This window comes from Fonsecaea pedrosoi (assembly GCF_000835455.1).
Source record: "Fonsecaea pedrosoi CBS 271.37 unplaced genomic scaffold supercont1.9, whole genome shotgun sequence".
In the NCBI taxonomy this organism is placed as follows: domain Eukaryota; kingdom Fungi; phylum Ascomycota; class Eurotiomycetes; order Chaetothyriales; family Herpotrichiellaceae; genus Fonsecaea; species Fonsecaea pedrosoi.
In genome coordinates this window covers 657,147-685,014 of record NW_013550607.1, presented here as the reverse complement: position 1 = coordinate 685,014, position 27,868 = coordinate 657,147, and the positions used below count along the sequence as shown (strand labels likewise).

At 53.1% G+C, this 27,868-nt stretch overlaps 11 protein-coding genes across 11 annotated transcripts; 6 read left to right on the top strand and 5 right to left on the bottom strand.

The window, feature by feature from the left end:
• Nucleotides 1–171: 171 nt before the first annotated feature.
• On the bottom strand, nucleotides 172–2,088 carry Z517_12347 (dihydropyrimidinase; the record flags this gene model as incomplete). Its single annotated transcript, XM_013422761.1, has 3 exons — nucleotides 172–981; nucleotides 1,079–1,738; nucleotides 2,008–2,088. The coding sequence occupies 3 exons, from the start codon at nucleotides 2,086–2,088 to the stop codon at nucleotides 172–174; spliced, it is 1,551 nt and encodes a 516-aa protein (XP_013278215.1).
• A 1,480-nt stretch (nucleotides 2,089–3,568) lies between these two features.
• Nucleotides 3,569–5,646, bottom strand: Z517_12346 (uncharacterized protein; the record flags this gene model as incomplete). The annotated part of the gene is made up of 5 exons (XM_013422760.1): nucleotides 3,569–4,131; nucleotides 4,202–4,616; nucleotides 4,672–4,985; nucleotides 5,035–5,391; nucleotides 5,451–5,646. 5 exons carry the CDS (start codon nucleotides 5,644–5,646, stop codon nucleotides 3,569–3,571), a joined length of 1,845 nt encoding a protein of 614 aa, XP_013278214.1.
• Nucleotides 5,647–6,423: 777 nt separating this feature from the next.
• On the top strand, nucleotides 6,424–7,771 carry Z517_12345 (uncharacterized protein; the record flags this gene model as incomplete). The annotated part of the gene is made up of 4 exons (XM_013422759.1): nucleotides 6,424–6,688; nucleotides 6,769–6,859; nucleotides 6,969–7,407; nucleotides 7,553–7,771. 4 exons carry the CDS (start codon nucleotides 6,424–6,426, stop codon nucleotides 7,769–7,771), a joined length of 1,014 nt encoding a protein of 337 aa, XP_013278213.1.
• Nucleotides 7,772–8,518: 747 nt separating this feature from the next.
• Z517_12344 (uncharacterized protein) lies at nucleotides 8,519–9,616 on the top strand (the record flags this gene model as incomplete). Its single annotated transcript, XM_013422758.1, has 1 exon — nucleotides 8,519–9,616. The coding sequence occupies one exon, from the start codon at nucleotides 8,519–8,521 to the stop codon at nucleotides 9,614–9,616; it is 1,098 nt and encodes a 365-aa protein (XP_013278212.1).
• A 645-nt stretch (nucleotides 9,617–10,261) lies between these two features.
• On the top strand, nucleotides 10,262–10,862 carry Z517_12343 (uncharacterized protein; the record flags this gene model as incomplete). The annotated part of the gene is made up of 2 exons (XM_013422757.1): nucleotides 10,262–10,366; nucleotides 10,425–10,862. The coding sequence occupies 2 exons, from the start codon at nucleotides 10,262–10,264 to the stop codon at nucleotides 10,860–10,862; spliced, it is 543 nt and encodes a 180-aa protein (XP_013278211.1).
• Nucleotides 10,863–11,191: 329 nt separating this feature from the next.
• Z517_12342 (uncharacterized protein) lies at nucleotides 11,192–13,207 on the top strand (the record flags this gene model as incomplete). Its single annotated transcript, XM_013422756.1, has 4 exons — nucleotides 11,192–11,245; nucleotides 11,300–11,387; nucleotides 11,442–11,680; nucleotides 11,771–13,207. 4 exons carry the CDS (start codon nucleotides 11,192–11,194, stop codon nucleotides 13,205–13,207), a joined length of 1,818 nt encoding a protein of 605 aa, XP_013278210.1.
• Nucleotides 13,208–14,095: 888 nt separating this feature from the next.
• On the top strand, nucleotides 14,096–15,973 carry Z517_12341 (uncharacterized protein; the record flags this gene model as incomplete). Its single annotated transcript, XM_013422755.1, has 1 exon — nucleotides 14,096–15,973. One exon carries the CDS (start codon nucleotides 14,096–14,098, stop codon nucleotides 15,971–15,973), a length of 1,878 nt encoding a protein of 625 aa, XP_013278209.1.
• A 1,016-nt stretch (nucleotides 15,974–16,989) lies between these two features.
• Z517_12340 (uncharacterized protein) lies at nucleotides 16,990–19,581 on the bottom strand (the record flags this gene model as incomplete). Its single annotated transcript, XM_013422754.1, has 1 exon — nucleotides 16,990–19,581. The coding sequence occupies one exon, from the start codon at nucleotides 19,579–19,581 to the stop codon at nucleotides 16,990–16,992; it is 2,592 nt and encodes an 863-aa protein (XP_013278208.1).
• A 1,205-nt stretch (nucleotides 19,582–20,786) lies between these two features.
• On the bottom strand, nucleotides 20,787–22,351 carry Z517_12339 (uncharacterized protein; the record flags this gene model as incomplete). Its single annotated transcript, XM_013422753.1, has 2 exons — nucleotides 20,787–21,844; nucleotides 21,880–22,351. 2 exons carry the CDS (start codon nucleotides 22,349–22,351, stop codon nucleotides 20,787–20,789), a joined length of 1,530 nt encoding a protein of 509 aa, XP_013278207.1.
• Nucleotides 22,352–23,385: 1,034 nt separating this feature from the next.
• Z517_12338 (uncharacterized protein) lies at nucleotides 23,386–24,632 on the bottom strand (the record flags this gene model as incomplete). The annotated part of the gene is made up of 3 exons (XM_013422752.1): nucleotides 23,386–23,693; nucleotides 23,752–24,181; nucleotides 24,234–24,632. 3 exons carry the CDS (start codon nucleotides 24,630–24,632, stop codon nucleotides 23,386–23,388), a joined length of 1,137 nt encoding a protein of 378 aa, XP_013278206.1.
• A 775-nt stretch (nucleotides 24,633–25,407) lies between these two features.
• Nucleotides 25,408–27,019, top strand: Z517_12337 (uncharacterized protein; the record flags this gene model as incomplete). Its single annotated transcript, XM_013422751.1, has 3 exons — nucleotides 25,408–26,376; nucleotides 26,452–26,542; nucleotides 26,628–27,019. The coding sequence occupies 3 exons, from the start codon at nucleotides 25,408–25,410 to the stop codon at nucleotides 27,017–27,019; spliced, it is 1,452 nt and encodes a 483-aa protein (XP_013278205.1).
• Nucleotides 27,020–27,868: the final 849 nt, after the last annotated feature.

The window sequence follows — 27,868 nt, the reverse complement described above, 5'->3', positions numbered from 1 at the left end:
AGAGTCCCTCCGGGGAAGGGCGAAACGGTCAAATCCGATCTCGGAAAATCGGCAGGACACCACCAGCTTTACAGGTCCCATTGGGGATCTCTGTGGATTATTAGTTGGGTTCTGATACGGAAATTCCGACCGTGCGTTTCTTCCTACAATGTCTACTCTGCCGGTCTAGCGCTAATTCATAGGATATACCGGCCGCCACTCACTGAGAAACTGATTCCGCGGGCCGCTCAGGGTACTCTTGGTCCTGTGCTGATACTTGCCGTAGCCCAACTTGCCGACCACCTCACCTTCCTTGAAAACGACGGTGCCTCTGACCAGCGTGTACCTCGGCCAATTCTTGAACTCGATGCCCTCAAACGGCGTGTAGTCAATGGCGTGGTGCAACATGTCGTTGGTCAATTTGAACGGCTTGAACTTGTCCTGCGGATACCAGATGGTCAAGTCTGCGTCGAAGCCCGGGCCGATGGTGCCTTTGTTGGACAGACCGTATAGCTTGGCCGGATTTGTCGCCGTGACCTCGACAAACTTCTGCGGCGTGATGCGGCCCGTGAGCACGCCGCCGGACCACAGCAGTGGCACTCGCGTCTCGACCCCCGGCAGTCCGTTGGGAATGTATTGGAACTTGCCCTGTTCGCCGCCTCCGTGGGCCAGACCCCGCAGCTTGCCTTGCGGGTGATCGAACTTGATGGGTGCGTGGTCTGATGACAGGGTGGTGAAGGTGCCGTTCTTGATCCCCGTCCAGATGGCGTCTTGGTCAGCCGCCTCTTCGCGGATGGGCGGCGAGCAGACGCACTTGGCACCCTCGAAGCCTTCCTTCCTCATACTGTCGGCAAGTAGGAAGAGGTATTGCGGACAGGTCTCGCCGTGCACGGGCAGGAGCCGGGTTTGGGCGTCGCGAATGACGCGCGTGGCATGTCCGCCGGAGATGTGGACGAGCAGTATGGGCGTATCCATGAGCTCAGAAAGGACAATGGCTCGATTCTGCCCCAAGACAAAAAGGGTCAGCTCTCCGTTCGTCTGGTTCCTGTTTTCTGTTCTGCGGTTTCTACGTTCCAAGGTCTTGGGGAAGATGACTTACCGTGGCCTCGGCCTCGACAATCGGCGGTCTCGACGTCCCGTGATGATAAGGCGCCGTCATACCCTGCTCCTCCAGATGCTCCGTCATCCAATCAATGACATCGGCATTCTCGGCGTGCACCATGGTCGTAATGCCCAGGCGGCGCGCCGCGTGCATGACATCCAGAATCTGGTAGTCTCGGAGCTGGAAGGCCTTGTAGGTCATGTATATCTTGACGCTGGTGATGCCGTATTTCTCGACCATCATGGGCAGATCGACGTCAAGAACGTGTTTGGTCGGGTTCGACAGGATCATGTGGAAGGCGTAGTCGCAGTACGACTGGCCGTCGGCGAGCTTCGCGTACTCCTCCAGCACGGGCACCAGGCTCTCGTCGTCGCGCAGCTGGCTCGCAAAGGTGATGACGGTGGTGGTGCCGCCGGCCACGGCGCTGCGCGTGCCCGTGTCGTACGTGTCGTTGGTGTAGTTTGCCAGGTCGGGGATCTTGCCGTTGGTGATCTGCGTGCGCATGAGACTGTCGACCGACGCTTCGTAGAGTTGGCTCAGGTGAACGTGCGTGTCGATGCCGCCTGGGGTGATGTAGGCGCCCTCGGCGTCCAGGATGGAGACTTGGTCGCCGTTACGGATGGGGAGGTCGCGGGCCACGGCGACGATGGTGCCATTCTGAATAGGTAACACAGTATTAGTCTTGCACTGTTATATGACAAAAGATACGTCAAGGTTCGGGAATGAGTAAAGGCAATGAATTGTGGACGGCAAAGCAATTCTGTCCGTGGAAATTTTCCCCCAACGTTGTTTTGTGTTCTTTTCCTCTCCCTCTCTTGTTCCTTTTCTCCACAAGTCCCAGGCCAAGTACAGGCATACATTCTTGTTCCTCATATGGTTCCCCCCATCTCTTCCCTTTTCTGCCACTTTGACTTGCTCTCACTCACCTTGATCCCAATATCGCAATTGTACCAAATATCCGACGCCGTCACGACATTGCCGTTCCGCACAATCAGATCAAACTCCATTCTTGTTCGATGCGGGAGGTATCCCCAGGAGTGATAATGGCGACGATGTCAGGGGAGCACCCACGAGGGAATGAAATGATGCACGAATGTAATGTGTTAAAGAGATGACATGTTTTTACAAAGACCAGGTCTGGCCAAGGCTCTCACGAACCATCTCCTCGCATTGTTCCCTCAGAGATTGGATCCGCAGTAATACGAGCTGCGAGTTCCATCGGGCTTTGGTTCTCCATCCATCCTTCCATGTTCGAAGCCAAAAATCACAGGTCCCGAACAAAGCGTACGGGGCAGTACATGGGATGGAATCGACAGGGTCCAGAAAAGGTGGTGGGGGGATACAACACGGCCAATGGCGGTATAGTGATCAAGCCTATCGAGCAGAGCGGACCTTTGCCACACGATAGACCTGCCTCTATGCACAGGTAGGGCGGGTGTTGAGGTCCCCAATCCATTGCCACCAGGGCACGGGCTAGGCGGAATCGATGTCGGGTCGAACAGGAGGAGGCGAAGGGAGACCGCCATAGAGAGCAGACTCAAGTCCTCAACGAGAGAGCCCGAGACAAGACGGAGCTCGAGCGTAGATCCACCCCCAGAAAGAGAGCCGAAGGAAGGGGAGCGAGACGCAGATAACGACGAGGTCGCAACCGGGACCACCACCCTCTGGGCATCTGTCGTCCATCTTGCTGCATTCACCTTCAATATGGTTGCGAATAAGTGTATGAACAATCAAGCGGACCACCCCCCCACCTCACAGAGGCAACATCGGCTATCCGGGCAGAACTTTTCACCTCTACGCCCTATCACCCTCCATCACCTCTCAACAGTCAACACTCCTGGGGACAACAATGAACCTGGGGAGAGTGTTTTGGAGAAAGACAGAGAGTGGAGAACCCCGGGCGACGGTGCAGGGGGAGTACGAATAATAATTACCCGCCCAGGTAGGAAATGCCTCTGTAAAGGCGACAGATAGGAGATTCGGACATGGGCGAAGTGCCGGATAGGAAGTTTTTCTGTCTCCTTTTCCCGTTTCATCTGAGAAACCGAGAAACCGACGAGGCTGGCACCCGTGGCACTCCACGCTGGATACACTATGTTTATTGCACACTTGCAGGTTCCTCGTCTTGACCGACTTTCTAGTGGTGTAAGTCAAAGGTTTGGAGTCGTTGCGGTATTGACAACCTCACTATAGTTACCTTAGGGGTAGGTACCACTTCGATCCACAATCAGCAAAAGAACACAGGATCAAGTCATAGAAAGTGGATTGCACTTGGTAATACTCTGATCTCAGTCTACGAGGTACAGAGTCTATTGTCAAGCCTTGTATTGCTTCTCTGGGGTAATAATATCATTGCGTATTCCCGAGTCATCACATCCCTCCAGCTTCACCTCTTTCATATAGATTTCTGATGGTATAGTATATCTGGTATATATAGTAAACGACTGAATATGAGCTTGGATAGTTAGATATATAGGTAGGATGCCATCACTCCATCTTCGACGCCGACACCACCACGGTCTCGCGACCGACATCTTTCTCCGTCGTCGACTCAATTTCCGCCTCCTCACTGTTTGCAGGTCCGGCGGTCGAGGTCAAGACCTCGCGGCCGTGAATGACGGCCAAATTGTAATTCGGGAGATCGGCCGGGTTGAACTCCTCGGCGGCCGTCTCTTCAAACTTGAGCCCCATGCTCTTGATCATCTTCTGGTTCTTGGTCGGCCAGATGTAGCACAGGGGCACGTAGACGGCGATGGAGACGACAAACGACAGACACCAGCCCAGATGGCCAATGTTCATGGCCGTCTCGGAGACGTTGGCGCCCAGGGAGCCGCAGAAGCCCGGAAACGGGATCACCACGCCGACAATGTAGGCGATGTAGGCCTGCACGTTCCAGCCGCGGTGGTAGTAGTAGTGCGGGTTGGTGCGCTTGCCGTCGTACAGATGTTGCAGGAAGATGTTGCCCTTGGTCAACAGGAAGTACTCGGCGACCATGATGCCCACGGCCGAGGCCATGAAGATGATGTAGCCGCCCAGGAAGTTGAGGAAGACTGGAAAGAGTTTGGTCAGTAAGAGATGGTTGTACAAGGAGGAGAAATAACGAAAGCATGGAGCACTTACCCGTCGCAGATCGAAGAATCTGCCATGGATTGACCGCCCAGGCCAAGCAGAGCCCCAAGAACTGCCCTCGGGTCATGTTGATGTACCGTGGCAGAAGCATTGTGCTGTCCGAGCCAAATGGAATCATGTTCGCCGCGATGTTCGTGCCCAGAATCAACAGGGCCCAGAAGGTCGCACACACAAACACGGCAAACCGCACGGCCGAGGTGTCATATCGCTGCATAATGGCTTCGAGGAGATCCCACGGATTCCATAGCTCAAGACCCCACGAGTGGTTGATGGCCGACGTAGCCAGGATACCCAATGACGCCGAAAGGGTCACACTGATCGGGTTGGCGAGCAGCTGCGGCCAGATCGAGGCGTATTTGTATCTGGCCCAGCGACTAAAATCGGGTTGGTTTGTAATGATGTTGGCCTTGTATTGGGTGAGTCCACATTCCTTGTCAGGTCTCTTAGATCAGAGAACTTACAGTATTGCCTAGACCACTGTTGAATGCATAGACCACAAACCAAGCAAAACTGGTCGACGTCGAAGCTGGAGCCCCAGGAATTCCGCCGCCAATGTTACCCTTGGTGTTGGCCATGCAGAAGATGAACAAGCCAAAGCAAGCCGGCACCACTGTGCACATCTTGAGCGTGAAGACCCAGCGTAACTGGTAAGGTCTGAGAAGGGTGAAGGGGATGTGGACGAGCCAGTACAAGAAGAAGGCGATAAATTGGGCTGTCGACATGCCCACGGATTCGGGAATCGAGTTGTGCAGGTTGCGGTATGAGTCGCCAAATACTGTATCCAGTGTCAGTAGACTTCCATATGGACATTTTCTTCGACATACCAGCCGTCAGCATGTTCACCACAAACGAAGATCCAATGTACAGCTTGATGGCGTAGTAAACGATGGCCAACACGGCACGCGCAAAGACCACGTAGTACGCTCCCCATGTACCAAAGACCGCGCGGGATATGATGGGATACCCGACATGGTAAACCTCCCCAGACCGCGAGTTGATGGCCATGGCGACCGAACTCACCACCTGGCTGAAGAAGACGATCAGGATAGACTGCCACCAGTTCAGACCGCAGCCGATCATGACCGACCCCAGCGTCCAGTTGTCCATGGACAGGGAGAAGTAGAAGAAGAAGTAGTTCCACCAAGCCCACGTTCGAGCTTCAGGGGGAGTTGGGAGGAGATCTAACGCCGACATTGTCAGGATCACAGAAACTCGATACCGCAGTGGAGGAAGAGCGTACCATCATTGATCCAGGAATATGAGCCTGTAGGATCCGCACTCGAACCTGGAGTCCGCAAGTACTGTTTGAAGTTCTCCTTGCTCTGAATCCCACGCTTGAAGTTGGCCTTCTTGATGCGGAACGAGGCAAGCAGGTTCTTGGGACGAAAGGCGTTGATGCCGGTGATCTGAGGTTTGTCTAAGACGGGAGAGTCCATATTGCTAGATCTCTGGTACTGGTTCCACGGTACTCTTCCAGCACTCTCCGGAGGAGCCCGATGAGATTAGAGTGAAAGGGTCAGGAGCAGAATAATGAAGAGGAGGGGACACACAGAGGGACCACAGTATGGGGTGTTGTGGGAGAGGCTGCGTCTTTTGATATACTACACAACTGGTCCCTCACAACGTGGCACAAGCTGATCGCTTCCCAACACATCGACCCCTTCTTCTCCCACGGTGGCAACAAGTTTACAACGACGCAAAGGCTCAACTGCAAGTCAATGAGTCTAGACTAACGCAGTCACGTTGATCGAATAGCAGATCCTATCAACCTGGAGGCTGGTACGAGCCTATCGCGCGTATCCGGCACCATACGCTCATCACCTCTTTTCGTGTCTAACAAGATAAGCTCAAAGACTCGTCAAGGCCGTGGTTCCCACAAGACACTAATTCTCACAGCCGATCAAAACCAAGCCCGTCCATTATCTTGTTAGTATGGCTCGACAACCAATTGTCCTTATCAACGGTGGATACCCGACCATAACCCCGATCGAGCGGAGAGCGAGAGTCGATTGATACGAGGTCCGATTCTAACCACCGTCCCGGATAGCCTGTTGCGGTCTTCATAGTGGAATACACTGGTGTCAGGACAGTCTTAAAAGGAGTACGTAGAGTTAGACATCGAGGAGGATAAACACAGCGAGGGATCACGGCACCCCAGAACTCAGGATTCAGGACACAGAAGAATTTACAATCAGATCTCAAGTTCAATAATCATGCCGTCTGCCATTCTCAAAGAACCCAAGCCCGACGGGCCACGACGTGTGCCACTGGCGGAAGAAGATGTCAGGAAGGGATCCTACTCGGCGCCAGCCCTGCAGATGGCCCTTGAAGGCCTACATCAGGACGGGATGGTTGTGCTCAAGGGCGTGGTGGATCCTATGCACTGTGACATCCTACACAAACATATGAGCGGTGACAGGGACCGGATTTTGAGAGAGAGACATGCCGGGGCTAAAGTATACAATCAGGGGGTGAAATGTGAGTCCAAAGCGACAATGCTACAACGTCAATCTTAGGAAAGAAACTGCAGAATGCTGATGAATGCGTCGAGGATCCAGCGAATATATTACAGGCACCTCCATTCACGAAGCCAGAGCTGTTGTTTGAAGATGTCCATTTCAACCCGTTTGTGATCCAGGTGATGAACGCGTAAGTCTTTCCCTTTTCATATTCCTTGTCACACCGGGATCAGTGGACCTCAACTCTGATCCCGCTTCCTCACTCTCCAAATTAAGAAATTGAGCTGACATTTGTATAGATATCTCGGGGCCAACCCCAAATGGATCATGTCCACGGGCAACAACGCTCTCGCCGGTACAGGTGGCCTTCGGCAGCCCGTCCACAAGGACACGCGCTTCCGCCATCCAAAGTGTCCGTTCGTCATCGTGGCCAACACCGCCCTTAACGACTTCACCCTCGAAAACGGCGCGACCGAGTTCTGGCTCGGTTCACACGCCTTCACCGACGAGCGTGATCAGACCGTCGCCACGCCGGAGACGGTCTTTGGGAAACAAAGGATCGGCACGCCGTCGTGTCCGGTGCTCGAGGAGGCTATTGAGGCCCGACGAGCCGTGAGGCCGCCTGTGCGGGCGACCATGGATAAGGGGGATGTGATGTTGAGAGATTTCCGGACGTGGCACGCCGGAATGCCCAACGCGACGGAACAGGATAGGATCATGGTCGCGCAGATTTGGATGGTAAGTGTCACAACATACCACTCCTCACCCATCACAACCTTGGGGTTGCAGCCTGGACGAGGCCCTTTGCTTTCCTCTGGTCCGTTGCCGTGCGTTGTTATACCGTCTGATCTGCCAGTTCCCTGACACACTGTTCGTCCTGTAGGCACCGTGGTACCCGAACTTCATCACCCGTCTCAACCTCCCCCTCTCTCAGTCCGAGTGGTTCCAGAGCCGGGCCAACAAACTCCCCATGGAGATCATGGCCAACTATATCGCGGATGACGCCGTCGAGTTCGACCAGCACCGCGACAACTTCTCCATGGAGCCGAGTCACTACCTCGACTACTACGACACGGCGCCGCAGAATTATAGATATGATTGAAACAGGAGAGATTGGAGCAGAAGGGCGAATGAGAAAGTGGAGTTGGAAATCTCTGAGGACGAAGGAAGTGAGTGATGAGTGAATATTGGAAGAGGAAATGCTAGAAGCGGCAAGATACAGAGCATGTGGCTGGTGTAGTTTCAACAAACGGTGGCTAATCGAGCCACCGGAACGTATCTATAAAGAGACTGGAAGAGAGCAGTCGCACCGAAAGAGGCAATTGATACTTGTTCCCTCAAGAAGCCTGACGGCCTGATTAGGCTTAGCTATTCGTGTCACACCCAGGAGGCCGAGCCTTGTTAGAGCTGATGAGGAGAACCCTTCAGGGTCGCCGAGACCAGGCTGTAAACCCACGAACTGATAGGCTAGATCGCCTAACGCCGTACCAAGCACAAACACACTACCTAATCAACTCGGACATCTCAATTAATTTTTCTGCTAAATAATTCGCCTCACGTACAAAATTGGTGTATTGTTTCTTTGTGAGCTTCTCGGCGACTGCTAGCGTCTCTTGTTAAGATATCAATCTTGCGGTGGCGTACCAAAAAGGGAGCGCGCACGGAGGACTTGGACTGCCGCCGGCGGGATTTCCGAACAGAACACGGTTACTCCAAATCTGGGGAAACCAGGGAAGATCACTCGGTACATACTAGGTCGACCAAGGCCTGTTGTCTGCTATCTTGACCTCGTCGTTACTCACAGGCGACCAATACCATAACATCGACCCGTCTACATCGCCGCATCTCCATGTCTCTGACCACGGCACTTCGACCCGTCGCGCTCCCCTTCGGTGCGGGCCAAAGGCGCGATAATGCTTCCGCGGACAACAATGCCCAAAGCCGACCCTTCCGTCACGAAGTCAGCTACCTCAACCTCCATCGCACGCTCACACGATACCAACAATTGATCCTCCTCACACCTTCTCCTTCCTCCGACGCCAACAACAACGCCAGCGAACTGACGCCGCTACAAAAGCAAGTTCAAGCCGAACTGTGGTCCCCCTTGCCATACCATCGCACGAAATGGCTCCACAATATCGAGGGCGCCCGCACACTTCTTCTCCAGCTAGAGCGAAAGGCACAGGCGATTCGTGTACAGCGGACAAAATACGAGGCCATTAAAGACTTGGCGGAGAAGAGAGCGGTCATCAAGAAATTGAGGGGTCGGATCGAGGAGATTGGGAGGGAGGTTGAGATGATGGGCTCGGATGAGTGGAAACCGTCCATTGTCGAAGACGAAGGGGAATCCCTCTACGACTTTCTGCAGGCGCATGTGCAGACGCGGTCACAGACGTCGGCGGCCGAGGGTCAACCGACCAAGGAGGGGGCGCAAGATGGTCCGCTGCTTGAAGGAAAACCCGTCACAGGTGTCGAGGAGGAACGCCCAGAGGAACTTGCACAAAGGGACAAGGACACGAGAGAAGAACTACTCGGCCCTTCGAGTCTGCGGCGACGAGTCAAGGGACAAGACAATACAAGCAAATCTGAGGCACAAGCTAGCGGAGTCTCAAATCTGGCTGGGACAGAGCGATCACTGTTGGATTCTTCGCGTGTGCATGAAGACATTACAACCTCTCTGGTAAACATGGCAGCCCAGCTCAAGCAAGAGCAGAGGAAGCTTCAGTTCTCTCTGGAACAAGACAAGGGCATTCTAGGACGGGCAATCGAAGGACTAGATGTCAGTCTAAGCGGGATGGAGGCCGCGAGCAAGAACATGGCATTTCTGAAACGCATGAGCGAGGAAGAAGGGTGGTTTGGACGACTGAAGCTGTACGGCATGATCTTTGCGATGTGGGTTGTGGCGTTTCTGCTAGTGTTTGTGTGTCCCAAGTTGAGGTTTGGATGAGCAATAGCAGCGATGAATCTGTTGCACATGCCCAACCATACATTACACGCAGGATGACGACAACTTCGACGAAGCCAGTTCAGAGATTTCTTGCCGCAGCAGCAAGTGCCTGACGATCTTCACGCCTGCAATGCCTGCTGCGGAAAACACCGAACACACCAATGAGAAGTGGGAGCAATTCCTTGTCACGGGGAATCTTCGTGAACCTTGGATGAAATCGGAGTAATCAAACATCGAGATAGGGCAGCTGTGGAGGGCACCATTCCAGAGTGGTAATGGGTGGCCGCAGATGGTGAGATGGGATTGCGTGTTGGTGAAGTGCAAATGCGCATCTTGATCTTCGGCTCCACCCAACGTTCGCCGATGACGTCGATGGCGGGCCACAGAGCCACCTTGGCACAAAGCACATGGCCTCTCGCGCCTCCTCCAACTGCGCTGCACTCAGCGTCGTGCCTGCTGAAGCAAGGTTCACCATCGAGGCAAACAGACTGCAGGTCCCGAGGGGTTGCCTATAAATTGTGCTCTGATCCCGGTTCAGTCTTCTTTCATCTGACCAACTCTCCATCTCACACCAAACCGCTATTCAACAGCCACTCTTATTGATACAATCTCTCCAACACCAGAACAGTTTACACAGTCTTCAATATGTCTTCCAGCGACAACACCTCCTCCCTCAAGTCCGTTGTGGACACTGCCACTGGCTACGTTCAATCTGGTATTGCCGCTGTGACTGGTAGCACTGGCGACAAGGTGAGTCTTTTGTCATTGTCTTGTCGAGGCAAGCAAGTCTGCTTACACGATATTTCAGGCCAAAGCCGAGGAGTACAAGAACAAAGGTGCCGCCGAGTCTGACCTTTCCCACACCGCCGCCAAGGCAGGCCCCTTCACCATCAGCTCTACGGGTGTTCCTGCCAAAGACAATTCTGAACGCACTCAAGGCCAATGGGATCAGACTGTTGGTAGTGCCAAGGAAACCATTGGCAATCTCGTTGGCAGCGAGGATCTGAAGCAACAAGGTCGCGAACAGAATTTGCAGGGCCAAGGGAAAGAGGCTAAGGGTCAACTGAGCGACCTCGGAAAGGGCATCAGTGATCGCACCCAAGGAGCTGTCGGTAGTGCCGTGGCGTCCTTGACTGGTGACCGCTCCGATCAAGCCAAATATAACGAGATTCACGATGAAGGAAAGACCAGACAGCGCGGGGTCGAGTTGGATCTTGACAAGCAAGCCGCCGCTCAGCAGAAATAGATTGAACTGACAGCAGTTGCCGATACGGATGCTGCAGCAGACGACTGATGGGGCGATGGGATATGCCAGGAAGGTGCACGCACGAGCGTTCCTAATGACGCCTTTGTATGATTAGTCTTAGCTTTATGATACCCCCAAATTCAGATTCAGTCCACAGTGGTCTATGTATCGTGCTCGGCATGAAGCATTTCTTCTCTGAACCCCCGCATTATGTAATCTCGCTGTCGAGGTCTTGGCCAATAGCAAGACGACCAGGTCCCAATACCAGAATCGCACCGCATTCGCCATCCAAACTGTCAGGAAACATTTTCGAGTGGTTTGCTACGTCAATGGCAGGCGTGCCCCAGAAGACACTCAATTGGCTTTACGATGTATTGAAACGCGTATGAGATCACCATTGCTTATCCATTCGAGTCTACTTGGCTAAGCGCAGACAGGAATATCACGACCCGAATCGAACGTACTCAGACCTTGCCCACGTCCTCGCCCGGAATCCGAGCTTTGCTCCTCGGACTGATGTTTACAGTACGTCGCTTGTGCCTAGAAAAGGAGGATGATACTGATAGACATGGCGCCCAGCATTTGAGAATGGAACGCCCGCGCTCCTCCTACAGTTCAAGGGCACCATCCCCGTCAACTTCAGAGGAAATACATATCGGTTTCCTATAGCGTTATGGGTACCGCATGCCTACCCTTACGAGGCGCCCATGTGCTATGTCACTCCGACGGAAGAAATGATGATTCGGCCTGGTCAACATGTCGGCGGAGATGGGAGAATATATCATCCATACCTGGCGCATTGGAGGGAACATTGGGAGGTAGGTTCAGAATCGAGACAACAGAAGAACTGGGAGGGAGCAAGGACTCCTGGGACAGCTTTGATCTGGCTGACGGAATGCTGCGTATAGAGGTCGAACATACTCGATTTGATGTCCATCTTGTCCGACATTTTTGCCAAAGAACCACCAGTTATGTCCAGGTCACCACTTCAGCAACAGAGACCAGCACTGCCAAACCCTCCACCAGTGCCGCCTTTACCGAGGGAGATACACCCACTGCCGGCTTCAAATGTCCCAGGATCAAGCCCTCGTCCGATTGTGCAGCAACCAGGCGCATCCGCTCCTCCACCTCCTCCGCCCAAACAACCTGCACACTCTGGCGTCCAAACTCCCGATTCAACAAGCCCAGGGGTTCCCGCGACTTCACGACCTGGGCGCTACGACGCTCCACCTCCTCTGCCACCTCACGCGCAAGGGCCTGACCAAAGGGCGCAACAACCACACGGAAGTGGCAACATCCAACGACCTGCCAGCGGTGCGAATTTCGTTCCTCAACGGTCCAGTAGCCTTCGACAGTCTATGTCTCCTCAACCTCCCTACCACCAGCAGCAACATCCACAAGCTGCGTATGAATCCACGCCATCTTCATACCCCCCTCAGCCGCCTCTGCCGGGTCAACCGCAGCAATATCTGCCAGCGCAGCACCATCCTCCACCTAGTCAAGGTCTAGGCCAAGTCCCCGATCACTTCAGACCACCGCCCACAGATCAATATGGCCAGATGCAAACACCAACACCCTCACTCCCCCATGGTCAACCCCCTGGGCCACCTTTCTCGCAACAGTATCCAGTCCCACATGTACAATCGATACCGCATCAGCCTTATCCAACACCACATCAACAATATCAACCGGCTCCTCAACCGGCTGTTGCGAAACAGGCAGCGACACCAAACCTTCTCGACTCGCCCTTTGATATCCCGCTGCCGGCACCCAATCCCCAGTCGGCCGACAACATTCCAGCCCCTCCTATACCGGTCAATCCAGAAAAGGAAGCTCTGTTGACGCATCTGTCTCACTTGATCACAACGTCCCTCCACCAACAGATATCCCAGAACAACTCGGCATTGGCGCCGTTGGCTTCGCAGTATGCTGCTATGCAGTCAACTATGAGCACTTTAAGCAGCGAATTGAATAACTTGAAGGCGTTACATGCGACAGTATCTAGCAATATTTCCGTTCTTCAGGCCTCTCTGACCAAGGCCGATCAAACGATATCGTCAGCGCACACCCGCGCATCCAAGAACGACATTCCGCACGTGGATGAGATGCTCACGGCCCCGAGCATAGTCGCGCAACAGCTATACGATGCTGCGTGCGAGGAACGGGGGATTGAAGCCGCAATCCTGTCTCTTCAAGAAGGCTTCGTGCGGGGACGCGTTGGGAGTGACATCTGGGCAAAGAAGACCAGAGAACTGGCTAGGGAAGAGTTTAAGCGACGGTGGATGGTGAACAAGGTGGGAAGGGGAATGGGACTGGACCTGGAAGCAGGTGCTTATGGACGATAACCAAGGCGCCTTGCCATCGACTGGGCTGGCCCATGCTGGTAAAGCGAAAATATCCTAGACACCGAGAAGTCACCAGGGTCAGGATACATTCGGATAGAAAGAAGATTGGTTGCGATGGCCTATCTCTATCCTCCGGATATGATCGGCATCTTTCCTATAGACTGCACATCTGCCGCCTATTATGTTCCCTCATAGAATCCGGACCGGTAGAAAAGAATGATGAAAATGAGGACATGATTGTCAGAATTTTCTTTGTATACTCTCCATGAGAGGATCCATTATGTGCCGAATACGCAACTGTCGCTGTCTAGCTACTCGGTAGTCAGTCGGGGCAGGATGTTCAGCCTCGCTCAGCCTCGCAATGTATACAACAGCCTTGGCAGCAAAAGACCAGGCGACAACGCCCGAACTGCGCCACTTTTAAACACTACTCCTCAGCCCAATGGACAGCACTTTCGCACCTGCTGCCTGATGCTGCTAAGCGATCAAAAATGTCGAGAACCATCTCAACTGCTACTGTTCTCCGTTTTTCTATCTTTTCGAAGCCAAACAAAATAGGCTGGTTTGGATCAAAGTCGTCTTGGAGACACAGCTTCAACTCTCAAAGGTCGTTCTGATGGAGGACAAGGATGTATCGACCCGGACTCAAGATCCACCTCCGTACAAACCGCTGGACCCAAATATACGAGAGATTAGGCTGATCCAATTCACCCCAATTATATCTCCCGAGACTACGTCGGAGGCCGCGAACACTGTCGCATTCTCTTGCTCTGTCGATGTGTATTCATTAGACGCGTACACTGAGGAGTACACTGCGTTCGAAGCTCAAATTGAAAGCGAATGTTCAGGTGCAAAGAAATTGCAGGATTGGAAATCATCGCGTCGTGTATGTTCAGTGGCTCTCGCGGCTCGAGCTCCAGCTCTAAATACCCAACACAGGAAGCATACGCTGCTCGATTTCGATGGGGTGATTATGTGGCCATGTCTCATACATGGGGCGAGAAAAGTTTGTTTCGTCGGGTTTCGGTCAACGGTCGAGTGATCCAAGTGTCGCAGAATCTCGTCCAAGGGCTCAGAGCCCTGAGTAAGTATCCGGCCATCGCTAGCGGCGGATTGAAAGTTTGGAACGACTTCCTTTGTCTTGACCAACAGAACAAGGATGAAGTGCAAAGGGAGTTGAAGAACATGGCAGCCATCTTCTCAACAGCTTACGAGGTTGTGGCTTGGATCGGTCCTTCCCTTGACAGGGATGGGCTAGCCATGGTCAAGCTTCAACAGATTGGAGCCGACACCAAATCTGATGAGGAACTGTACGAAGATATTCGCTCCATGAGCACCGAGGTATGGGCAGCACTCGCATGTTTCTGTGAGAGAGAATATTGGCGGCGAATGTGGGTTGTCCAAGAGTTGATTTTGGGAGGCCCAGAGACTGCCTTGCTCTGTGGCAACGACTCGGCGCCGCTACATGCCATGTGGCGGCTAGCGGCCGTGATCGTCAACAACGCTTCTACAGCTCATCGCCAACTTGGTTTGTCCCTCGATGAAGGGAACAGCTATTACGGCGATCTCCGACACAATACCCTCTCCGTCTGCTCGAGACTAATATATCTCCGGGGTATCGACAACTGTCTGAGAAATGGTAGAGATTGCAACATCCTTCGTTTGCTGGACATATGTCGAGGATCCCTCCAACAAGATGCTCGTGACAAGGTGTATGGAATTCTTGGTTTGCTACCACCACAAGTGACATCGCTCATTGCACCCGATCTCGACAAGACGGCGCACGAAGTGTACACGGACCTTGCGAGAGCCACTATCCAAGGGACGAAGCGGCTGGATCTTCTGCAAAATTCCAGGCTCGATGCCACACACATCAAATATCCCACTTGGACTCCAGACCTGCTCATCAAGAATATGTCACATGCTTTGGGAACCCCAGGCATTGTAAATGCAGGTGGGGACCTTGACACGCCGCCAAACTTCTCTGCCGACGGAAGATTTCTACACTGTCAAGGTCTTGTCATCGATGTCATCGACCATCTGACACCGTCTTTATGGCCACTAGTACCAGTAACTTCTGAGGAGATCAAAGAATCGATTCCGCTGTCAACTTGCTCTCCAGGAGACATGCCAGAGCTCAAAACGGCACTCTGGAAGACTCTTGTTGGTGGGAGTGCGAACGGCGACTTCGACTCGCCCGCTCCTGAAGAATATGCTCGAATACTGGAATTCCATTGGCCACAGATCACCGACGAGGACGAGATCCCTGACGTTGCAGCCGGCATCATCTCGGCAGGCTGGTGTAGCTCCGATGAAAAGCAAGATTTGACCACATTTCTGCGCCTGCTGCATCGTGCGAGACGAGACTTCGACGTCTGCGGACATGCTCTCGATAGCTTTTTCGGCCATGCCACACCACTCGTGAATGCTTCTGCCGAAACCAAGACGTCAGAGTCACAAACGATCAAGAAAGCGCTTCGTCAAGTGGGTAACACCATGAAACGTCGTCGCTTGGCGGTCATGGGAAACGGGAGACTGGGTGCGGTCGTCCGTCAAGCGCAACGAGGTGATCGTATTGCAGTGCTGCGGGGCTGCAGCACGCCGATTGTCTTGAGACCGTCCAAGCTGCTGCCATCGGATCCTGGCTTGGAAAACATGGGAGATACTGAAACATATGCGGTCGTCGGAGACTGCTATGCCCATGGCATCATGAATGGAGAAACAGTGACGGGGACAGACTATTGGGACAACATCGTGCTCTGTTGAGCTGAGATGAATCTGCTGCGGTTTGCCTTGTAACCACCAACTACCTGAGCACCCGAAAATATGCAGAACTCGAGAAGACCACGCAATTTTTGGTGACTCGTAAAACCGCATGTCCAAGCCCTGGTGGCGTCAACGAGGACGAGGGCTCACGGGCTGTCGCTGTCAGACACAGGACCCGTGTACGAGGGATCTTTAGCTTACCTGGTATACCTACCTGGTATGTTTGGCTGGGGCCTCTCCTGTAGATTACATATATACGGGGGAATGTACATGCTTTGGGCTCGTCATGTTTATGTATTTCCATTTCGTATTGGATGTTTAGCCTAGGCAAGGTCATGTCCGTGGCGCGATCAGCATTGAGGTCTCTTTCATGTCCAGCCTTGGTTGTTGCCTTGTTCCTTGAATACTTGCTGCTACCAAGTCACCATCCTCGTTGCCGTGTGCGGCTGCTCAGCCTGTCTTTCTCTATGACCTCCGCCGCCGTCGTCGTCATCATCACATCGCCAGTGCCAGCCACAGATCCTGCACCAACTGTACTACTCCACTACTCCCTTTCTGCCAATCCGGCCGCACTGACCCCTGGCACTGTGTAATTTCCAATTCAGCAGCAACCGGTAATGCGTTCTTGGTTCGAAAGAAAGAGAGAAAGACCAACCCATCCGTCTATCTGCCTGTCCCTCTGTCCGACTTGCACCTCCATGTCAGGCTGTCTCCATCTGTGATCTGCCAGAAGCTGTGGACGTCCTTGCGATAAGAGTCGTGGTTCGCTCAAGACGTTCACATGTCGCCTGCTGCTTGATTCGTGTTCGTGTTTGTCTTCGCCTCACGATTGGACTTATACCCAATTTCTTTTCATTCCGGCCCGAGTCCTCTGCCCCTTGTTTCTTCATCCTACCACGCCATACCACGCAATGTCTCCATACCATGTCCCACGAGCGACACGAAAAGAGAGCCCCAACGAGATACAGATCTCTGCCACATCATAATCTCCATGCAAGCGCTGACGTTGCACTGCGTTAGAATCCGAAATCCATAGGATCAAAGTCTTTGTTCTCCTCGAATCCATTTGTCCAGTCGCATGAAACACCCGGACCGGCAGTGCCAGTGGCAGACACGGCTATTCCCATCTCAAAAGATCCGTCGCCAATGGTGATCATGTTTGCGTCTGTCGCCGTGTCATGGTTGCCACTGTCGGGCATCATGAACCCTTCTGGGTAGCCGCTCGTGCTGACGGCGGTGTTCAAGAGCGTGCTCTCAAGTCCAGCGGCATTTTCACTCCCGTCGTGAGGCATACAAGTATCCATTGCCGCAGGCAGAAACATGTCTATACCCATCATTTCACTGAACGTCATGTGACCAGCGTCAAGAAGGCCGATATCTCCAAACAGCGTGCCAGCAGGTGCGTCTGCCATATTGTCCCAATTCATGTTGGGGTCATAATCCACCACTGGTGCGCCGAGAGAACGAAGCTCCTCTTCTGTGCGACGATTGGTCTCCGCGAGAGTCTCGGATATGGTGTTGGGACAAGACCCGGTCGAAATAGGCTGCTGCGGTGTCGGTAGATGTGATCGCAGTGCGGCTGGGGTGTCATGTGCTGGTGTCTTGGTCGAAGATTGTGAACAAGACTTTTTCCGTGCCGACTTGTTTTTGGGAGTCTGTGAGGCTCGACTATTAGAAGTCTGAGTATTTTTGCGCGGGGTGCCAGAGCGAGGAGAACTGAGGGACGCTTTCGGGCCAGCTCGCGAATGCGTGGAGCGGCGTCGCGAGGCGGGCGTCGGAGTGTCTGGTACTCGCTCTCGGGCCGCATTTGGGCTGTATCCTAACAATTGCTGTTGTCTGTCGGCTCGGCGATGCAGACTTGCTCGTCTGCCTTGTGCCTGTTGCGGTGGCTGTTGTTGCGAGCTTGATGCACGGGAGTGCGACAGTGACTGCTGGAGTTGACCATGAAACTGGGTCTGCCCATGCATGTGAAGCTGTGGCTTGCTGTGATGTTGAAATTGACCACAAGCTTGGGTGTGCAGATGAGCTTGAAGCTGGGCTTGGTCAGGCATTTGATGTTGAGTTTGCATGCCCAGCATTGGTTGATCCTGGTCTGGCAACTGAAACATACCAAGGTATGCGCTTTCAGCCTGGGCATTAACAAAGCTGCCAACTGTAGATGGACCCTGAGTGTTGTTGGTTTCAATTCCATCTTGGCTCATGTGCCTGGCCTTGCGCTTTTTCCCGACCACGACATCTTCTTCTGCCTCATTCTCAATCGCCACCATTGTACCACTGGGCAAAGGGACCGGGAACTCGAACCCGGTATAGCGGGCTACCGTGGATGGTGGTGGCGACGGATCGGTACGGTCTCGCTCGAGCCATTTGAAGTCCCCTACGATATCGTCGTTGAAATGTTCTGCCAAAGTCAATCCCATTGACTTTGTTGTTCGTGGTGTGTGTTGGAAGGCCTGGTGCGAACCGAATATGTCCATACGGGCACGCTTGGCTGATGGTTGCTCGGCGGACGAGGAGCCGTAGTCGAGGAAGCTGCTGCTACCGCCACCGCTGCTCAATAACTCGTTCTTCACATTTGGTGTATTGGGTGCAGCCGTGTAATTTGTAGATCCCGTGCGGCTTCTTTGATAAGCCATGAGCTGCATCTGGGTGTTTGTGAGTGACGAGTAACCTGGAAGAGCGGGCATACAAGTCGACACGGTGCCCATTGGAAGGGGTTGGCCAGGTGCTGGACTCGGGGAGTAAAGAGATCCCATCGAGACAATGTCGGCTGGAATCTGTTTCGCTGATGCGGAAGCAGGAAACCCAGGCATTTTGAAAGGACTGCCCAGTTTCTGGGTTGCCGGTGTATTCTGCTGAGGGGGCGAAGACCGTGAAATTGCCTCCGTGTTTGTAAGAGCATTTCCACCACTGCGCCTCTTCACGTTTTCTGATTCCTTCTTGAGAGAGGGGCTGCGAGGATGAAAATCGGCAAACTCTGCTGTCCTTGGTATCTCAATCGGAGAATTGGACATGGCCTCAATCAGCTTTTGAGAAGCGGAGCCAGGTGTGGCAGGTGAAGTAGCAGGTGCGGCAGACACATTGTTTTTGGGTGTGCTGAGGATGTCCGTTGCATCAGCAGCGACAGCATGAGGAGAGGCTGTGCTGGCTCCTGCTTTCCCGCTCGGCTCGTTGATAGGGTTTGAAGTTGCGGCCATATTGGACCAATCTTCGTCACCACCTTGAGTAGGGCTTGGACCTCTTTCGACGTACGCTTGCAACAACATTGCGAACTCATCATCGTCCGACTGACCAAAGACGGTGGCCGGATCTGCATCAGGAACCAGGCTTCCAAAGACATCCTCCAGTGTGCCGTTCGTCACATCATTCACATTGTCAGGGGCAACGTCCATCGCAGATTGATACAGCTGTGACGGATCACCGGCTACAAACGGGTCGGCCATGTCGGTGAGATATGGATGACCGTTTGCAGCATTTCCAGCTGACCCATTTGCTGTGTCCATGCCGTTTGAGTGTATATAAAAGGTTGACTCTAGCCTTGTACTCGATGGAGTAGTTGCTGGAGGGTCAAAATTGAACTGGTCGGAGTTGTCAAATTGCCCGAGATCCATCTTCGAAGGTGCAATGTGCACGTGACAGGGGATGAGACTGTTTGTAGGCTGACCATACGCAGAGATCAAGGGATAGTACAGGCTAACGATACAGAGGAAACCTAGGGTAATGGATGAGAGTTTGAAGATGAAAAGATTGAGAATGAGGGAGGAACGGTCGAGGACGGTGAGAAGAGCGACGATTGAAAACAGAATCGAACAAAATGCTCTCACCTGACCATGGTCACGGTTTGCGAGGTGTGGCAGAACCATCACATCACATCACATCTGCTGCAAGACAATAACAAACCCATCTATTGAGCCATTCTGCCAGACCTGTTTTCACACCCAGCCTCTTCCAGCAGGGATAATGGCGACAGTGAATTGAGACATAACCAGCCTCCTCACACCGTGTTTATTGTGAAGATTTGGGTGAATATGGATATCGACTTAAGCCAAGACCAGCGAGCCAAGGGTCGTATGTAAATTGTCAAGCATCGTTCGATTTGACCTGCAATCAATGCAGTATGTCGAACCAGCACAACTTGAAGACATCTCCATCTTGTTTTGCATCACATCCGGGACAACCGAAGCAGGCACACACCACGATCCCACAGTCTGACTTGATGAGTCGGCCATCGCGGGCATGTTATCTTGAACCCACCTTGCCAGTCCTCCGAAATCCTACGGCCCTGGACTGCGAAGAAACGCGAAATGGAGGGCTTTTCACCGCCTTGAAGCTTCTCACATTCTCTTTCTCTCCAGGAAGAATCGGCCTTTGTTTGTCTTGCTTTTGAAAGAGTATCACGCCAGGAACGCATGGCGGGGGAGGGATTATCATCAGAATCCGGGTGTCCGACAAGAGAGTTATACAAGAATCACGTCGAACGACTCTGAAAAAATTCACGTTCATTGTGGAAGATGCTGTCTGACATTTCATAGACATTCACATATCAAGAGGCAATTGAGAATGAACTGGAGTCTGAGATGGAGTTTAGAGTGAAGTCAATCCGGCAAATCTTCGGACTATGTACTGCATCACGTGTCTGAGATCACGTGTGCAACCCCTTTTTCATACATATCCCTTGAGACATTCATGCAGTGATGCGTCTGTTTCTCTCGCGTCGTGTCGATAAAGCGCCTCCGAAATCAGGACCGTTTCTTTGGTGCACGGGGATGCCATAATCTGTATACACAGCCCCTGCAATACTAGTGCAACCCGCACATCAATACGCGCAAAGACCGCCTCCCGCATCCTCCAGATCCCAAGCACCCGCCATTCCCACAATCTGCGGTTCATCAGCGTCCAGATTCTCGGCACGAGTGATCCTGTCCTCGAATGCAATCTCGGCGTCGGCTTCCGTGCGGCGACCTCCCATGAGCAGTTTGCGGGCCCAGGCATCAATTGCTGGCTCGCCCGTCTCGTCCCTCGCCTGCTTCAAAAAGGGGATCAACGCCGTGCCACCAGTCCCGCGCATTTTCTTCTTCTTCTGCGTCGAACCTGCTTCTTCAGGCCGGCCATAGCGAATCGAGGCTATTCCTGTGCCGCCCCGAGGGATTTCATCAGGGCTGCTCTCTCTCCGCGTCCTCGACATGCTCCTCGATTCTCGGCTCTTGACAATAATGTACCTCGAAACCATCTGGATGTGCTTGTCTCGAAGAGATCGAAGCATGGCGAGACAGGCATCATATGACACTGTCAACTGTTGATTCGATTTGTTGTACTCGACAAAATCTCGGATATTTGCCGCTCCTTCCACTGCTTGAAGGAACCTTCGGTGAGGGCCAGGCATATACTGTCTCATTTCGTGGATAAAGTTATTTCGGGGCTTCGGGGCGGCGCCTGGCTCGGCCTCTGATTCCGAGGTCTCGTCCTTTTTCGACCCGGTAGGCCTGTGCTCGACCCCGAGTACGATGTCGAAGAATTGGATCAGGCTACTTTGCGCGTTGGAGCCCCCGCCGTACTGCCGCCACGTTGACTGCCTGCTCCCATCATCGTAATATACGCCGCGGGGTAGTCCGGCATCTTTCATGTTTTTACTTCCGGCTAAAAAGGGTCTTATGCGGTGATAGAAAACGTGTGGATCGCAGCTGTCGTACATCCTCACCAGCAGCGTGCCCAGCTCATCGAGCGTTTGAGCAACGGACTGGAGGCACTTTGTAACTGTTTCCACATCGTTGTCTCGAGCGGCTTGCATCGCCTTCAGCAAGAGGGGTATTGAGGGGCCACCTTTTGCCTCCATAGCCACGCTAACCAAATAAAACCATTGTTCGTCCAGCGAACCTGTAAAGGTGATCAAAGTGGACAGATTTTCCAACGCAAGATTGTCGGAAAGGAAAAGTGGCTTCCAATTCCATAGAACCAGCCCGGCGTAGGTGGCGACGGGAGGGAGTTCAAGGTACTCGGAGATTTGTAGAAGAGGGTAGGTGATAGATGGCGGCAGTCGCTATTTAATCCAGTCAGCGTTTTCTTATTCCACGACGCTGGGTATCGACTTGCCTCTGAAGGTTTGTCCCCACCCCAGATGTATCCATGTGCCAAAAAGGTCAAAACACTGTATGCTCTGCGCCACTCGGTGTCGGTCTCGAGGTGGACTGCGGGGATGACTGGTAATTTATCGATGACTGCTCTTAATCTTCTTGACAGTAACAACGATTGGAAGTTGTTGATGATCCGCTCCCAGCGATCATAGACAGGATGCGACAGACACTGCAGCGGCAGCTCTGAGGGGAGGAAGCCCCGCACTGGCGAGATGCCATAGTCTTCGACACAAGGGATCGGAGGAAGCATGGTGACTGGGGAGGACGCTTGGGTGAATGACCGGAGAGTAATTGCTCGCAGGGCGCAAGGCTGTTGGATCTGCTGCTCGGCGGGTCAATGCCTTGCAGGATAGCCTTGTTGACTCGTCCAAGTTGGAGAATAGAAAATCGTGAGGGTTGGATTGCCACGAGGATCCTGCAGGCTTTGGGTGATAAGTAGCACACGAGACCAAGATAGTATTGGTCAGCAGGGAAAGAAAAGGTCACGAGATGGAATGAAAGAAACGAGGAAAGATGCGCTTAAGAGAAAATAGTAATCTAGACAAGAAACCTGGAGCAATGGAAATATCGGCGCAGAGGACAAGCCCAGCCTTTCGGGTAGAATGCGGGAGTCACCGGACCAAGTTGGGAGCACACAAACAACAATTGAGGAACGGCCAGGAAAGGATACCGGAAAGAATGATCTCATAAATGATGAAAGGCCAACCCAATCATTAAATTCTGCACTCAGCGACCAACCTCAGGCCCGGCTCGCAGGCTGAGGCGAATGTGAGAAGTGAACCGGGAAAAATTATAAACAACGTTGGCGAGGGGCCCGGAGCTCGGATCTCGGAGGTAGAACAAAGAGCAACGAATTTTCTTTTTCCGGTTGGTTCGTCACTAGCGTCTTGGCAACTGCCAGCACTGCTCGTGAACACTAGTCACGTGATACTCTATACCTCTTTAGGTAACCTCGGTTTGGAGTAAGCAGCCTCGCTAATGAACGATCCCCCACTCGTTGTGCTACTCGTCGACCCGAGTATCCCATTCTCCCCAGGTACATAACATGATAATTCATCTTGACCGGGGATCAACCCCACAGAGCACATCCTACTCGCTTCTTGCATTAATCCTGGGCACTTGCTGACTGATCGCCTCTTATGCCTGTTTCCACCACTTATGCAGCCTTGCGTGGCAACAGGAAAGACTCGTAATTGTCAAATCGGGTTGCTCTGTTCTATGCAATGCCATTAGCACTCAAAATCTGCCGAAGTCGGCAATGGTGTATGGTCTATGTGAGCATGACTATTCATAATAGTTCTGCACCTTCAAGCCCTTGAATTCAAACGCGGTTCCCTCCCGCTTGTGGATGACGGTTTTATCGTGGACATCCTTGACCCGCGCTCGAACATACTCCGTACCCGTTGGAACAGGTCTGTTGGGATCCTTGTCCTCTTCAGTGAGAAGGCCGAGGCGATCCAGAAGAGGAGAAGGCACCGGCCTCATGGGTGTCTTGTCACCTGGGCGACTGAAATACAGCAATCCCAGACGAGGCGTATTCAGCTGATCCTTGGGAGGTGTAACAACACGGTGGACGGTCGACTTGATGAAGCCTGTCACATAAAGTCAGTTGATAGTTCCTTTCAGAGTCGACTGCTACCGGGCTCTCACCTTTGGTCAGGAAAGTCAGGGTATCGGCGGCGTTACAGGTAATGCCTCCTTCGACCGGCTTAACCCATTTCCACTCTCCTTCCGGAGTTCGAATCTGCAGCCCAGCAATATGCTGCGAGAACAGCAACGTCAAGCTGCCAAAGTCGGTATGGCCGCCCTTGGAGTAAGCCTGGGCCTTGTCCCATTCCTCCTGGGTTCTAACGTTATAGATCATATACCGGAGGTGATCATCTGATAGCTCATCATAAGCGTGAGCGTCTACCAGGTAGTTTTCTGGCAGTTCAAGGATGATCGACATCAGGACAAAAAGCTTGCGGGCAACTTTATCCCAGAGTTCACGATGGAAACTGCGGATCTCCTCCCAATATTCCTGCGTGATTGGGTGCTTGGGGACATCAGCCAGGGCCGGGATGTCCTTGGGAATATTGAGCTGTCACACAGTAAGTTCAGGTTCGATCCCGCACCTGGGTTGGATTACTTACCATTTCAATGTTATCTTTTACACCAGTGTCACCAATCCATCGCGAGTTCTCGCGATATCCAAAGTACTCGCCTTCGGCAAAGTTGCAGGGAAAGAAACGTTTCTCCTCCAACGGCTGCTTGAAGAACGTATTACCAATGCTGAACTGGCGAAGGACCTTCTTGTCGTCGATGCCAGTGTTGGTCACGACCCAGAACCCGACTCTGGTGAGGGCGTCATAGAGCTGCTTCGCAAGTTCTTGCTTGCCACCGGGCTCATCGAAGCGCGACAGGTCAATGGTCGTCAGTGGAGCCCAATCGAGCTTCTCCGTCGTCTCTGACGGTCGGACCCATGGTTTCACAAGGACATGTTTAGAAACATCGGCTTGAGTGGCCGGTTCTGCAATTGCTGACGGAGCCATCTCACTCAATATTCAGCCTGATGTGCTAATTTCTAGGACAATATGCAGGGATTGGTCAAGCGAAGCAACAGATACTGATGTCCTCTACGGAGTGCTTGACCGAAAGGACAGGGAATGTCACCAGACATATACCTGGCTGGAGGATTGCGGGGTTTGTCGTTGTGTTTTCTCCCATGCCTCTTCGGTATGAAGTCCTGATGTATTACTCTACACCCAATTACTAACTATGGATATATGCAGATGGCGTGCTTTTGTACTAAGGCGACGTGCTGTCTCCCTTCTCCGACATCAACCTCATGATACCCTGTGTATCCCCATCAAACAGATGAACAACTACACATTGATTTTGCTAAAGGTGTGAGGGGAAGCTTTCTCTTCCGCTGTACCCACAAGGGAATGTCCGCCTTGACTATCCCAAGCAACGCCTAAGCTTCCGGCGACTTATATCCAAGAGGAATGTCGCCATACCCCTTATCGTGGTGAAATACACCGCCAATCGCTGTGTCAAAAGCGCGTATAGGACGCCTGAGGTACCGCAGTGGACAACGTTACAGCTGTTATGGGACGAGGCCCGGCGGATTGTTGACGTCTTCCGAGATGTTCATGTCGTGATGATGGACAGCAAACAAGACGGGTCTACGCGAAAAGCTTTGGTAAGGTTCGCCCCGAGCTCCTTATTTATAAGGTCGTCCTTGGGTGTATGACCTGCGGAATATACAGGGCCAGACGAACAGTTTTGTCTCTATCTCTTTTTTCATCGCTCGAATTCGGGAGAATGGCAGCGGAGAAAACCCTGGGTGACACGTTCACCCACATCGTTGCCGAATCACCCGCTCCGAGTGAGAGGGACGTTGTGTTCGAAGAAGGCGACGAGGCTTTCGAGAAGAAGGTCCTGCGCAAGGTCGACTTCTGGCTCGTCGGGTTCTACTCGCTGGTCTACATCTTCCGAGTCATCGACTCGTCCAACTACTCCAACGCGGCCATCATCAACCTCGAACATGGCACGGGCATCAAGAAGCAGCTCGGCTTCGACCCCTCTCAGTGGGCATGGACGCTGTCCATCTTCTCCTACAGCTACATGATCTTTGAGCCGACCAACACCGTGCTCCTCAAGACCTTCCGTCCGCGGATATGGATGTTCGTGCTGATCCTGAGCTGGGGCATCTGTGCCTGTTCGGTGGCTGCCGTGCAAAACTTCCCGGGCATGATGTGTGCCCGCTTCGCCATCGGCATGGCTGAGGCAGGGTTCTACCCGGCCGTGCTGTACCACATGGACTTCTGGTACCGGCCGACAGAGATGCCGTGGCGCATCGCCTTCTTCTACTCGGTGGGCCAGCTCTCCAGCGCGTTGAGCGGCCTGTTGGCCTACGCCATCAGCTTCATGGACGGCCTCGGAGGCCTACCGGGCTGGAGATGGCTCTTCTTGCTCGAAGGCCTCCCGGCCATCATCCTCGCCTTTGTCGCTCTGTGGGGACTGCCCGACTATCCCCACACGGCACGCATGCTGAACGAGAAGGAGCGGCTGTTCATCGAGCGTCGTCTGGCTGACACGGCGCCGTCGGGCAAACGCCACAACTGGGATTGGGAGACGCTGAAACAGCTCTTCAAAGACCCTACCGTCTACACCTTTGGGCTGTACTGGATTGCTCACGGTATCGGTGGCTTTGGTATCTCGTACGCCCTGCCGACCGTGATCTACCAGCTCGGCTTCACTGGGACGGCAAACTCGCAGCTGATGAACATTGTAAGGAGAAATGTCCCCTTTCCCCCTTTTCCTGCTGAAGGTATATACAAGTTGCTGACCAGCCCTTCCAAACAGCCACCCTACGTCTGCTGCTTCTTGTTCCTCAACACCGCCGGCAACCTGATCCATCGGAAATACATCCGGCCATGGACCTGCGCCGTTGCAAGTACGTGCAGACAGAGATGAGCTCTCTCTCCTTTCCCTCCCTCCCTAGTTTCCGTTCGAGCACTAACCTGTCGCTTTTCCCACAGTCGAAAGCACCACCATCGTCTGCTACATCATCCTAGTCACCGTCCACAGCCCGGTTGTCAAGTACATTGCGCTGATCGTGGCCGTCTCGTGTGCTGGCTCGGCCTACCCGGTCATCTGGCCCGAGCGTATCCGGGCGCTCGAAGGCACCGTCGCCGCCGGGATCGGGATCGGGTTGACCAACGCCTGCGCCCAGTGGAGTGGCATCGTCGGCCCGCACGTGTACTCGACCGTGTTTGGGCCGACGTACCACAGATCCTATGTCATCTGCCTGTGCATTCTCGTCGTGTCCATCCTCTCGATCCTCACGTCGTGGTTCCTCATCGCACGCCGAGACAGGCAAAGGGCCGCGTTGAGAGCGATAGAAGAGAGCGTTGTGCCGCACGGGAACTGACAGGCTGGCAGACAGACTTGCTTTTCCCCCCTCATCACGGGAGACACAAGTATGGGACAGGCATCAATATCCATGTATAGCACGTACATAGATTAGTGTCCGACACTCTCCGTACTCCGCCTAATGATACATCCTGTGATAAGGCCCTTTTCTTCGTTTGTTCAAGCGAGTGCCTCCTACCTGGGCCTTACAAGGCTACCCTGTGAGAATCATCCGGGCACTTTCGGTGAACGGAACTGTGCTTGATATTGGGATGCTGATTGTTTTTTCCGATGCCACCAGGCTCTCTGTTGGTGAAGGAGATGTAAGGATCGTAGAGACCCGCAAGTGCTGCCGCTCGTCAATACCATAAGTTTCTCCCCGTCCGTGTCCACGTCGAACCAAAAAAGTGAAAATGAGCAGTCAATCGCCCACCGCAATGAACCGTCGAAAGGAGCTGATGGCCTGTAACAATGTCTGCAAGATTCAAAGCATATCCAATCCAATCCATTTCTGAGAGATTTACAGTCATTCACGTCTGCTTGCCTATGTCTTCTTTCGGAACGGAGTGATATACAATGACCGGACTCTTGGGTCCGAAGGTCTAGTTCAAGCAACTCCTGCATCACCTGCCTCTTCATAGCCACTCCACTTTAATCTCAGTATCCTTTCGTCGTCCGTCCGTCGCTAGCCCCGAAAAAAAGAGAAAAAGAAAATCTTCAACTTGGAAAAGGGGAAAAAGAGTCGCTTGCTTTGGCGCCTTGAAAGGTCCTCCGTACATTGTTCATGAGTACAGGAATATGATGCATGCGACCTGCGAGGAGGCCGCTCTGCTGAAAGACAGCGAAAGAAGAACCAAGTAGCTCGATC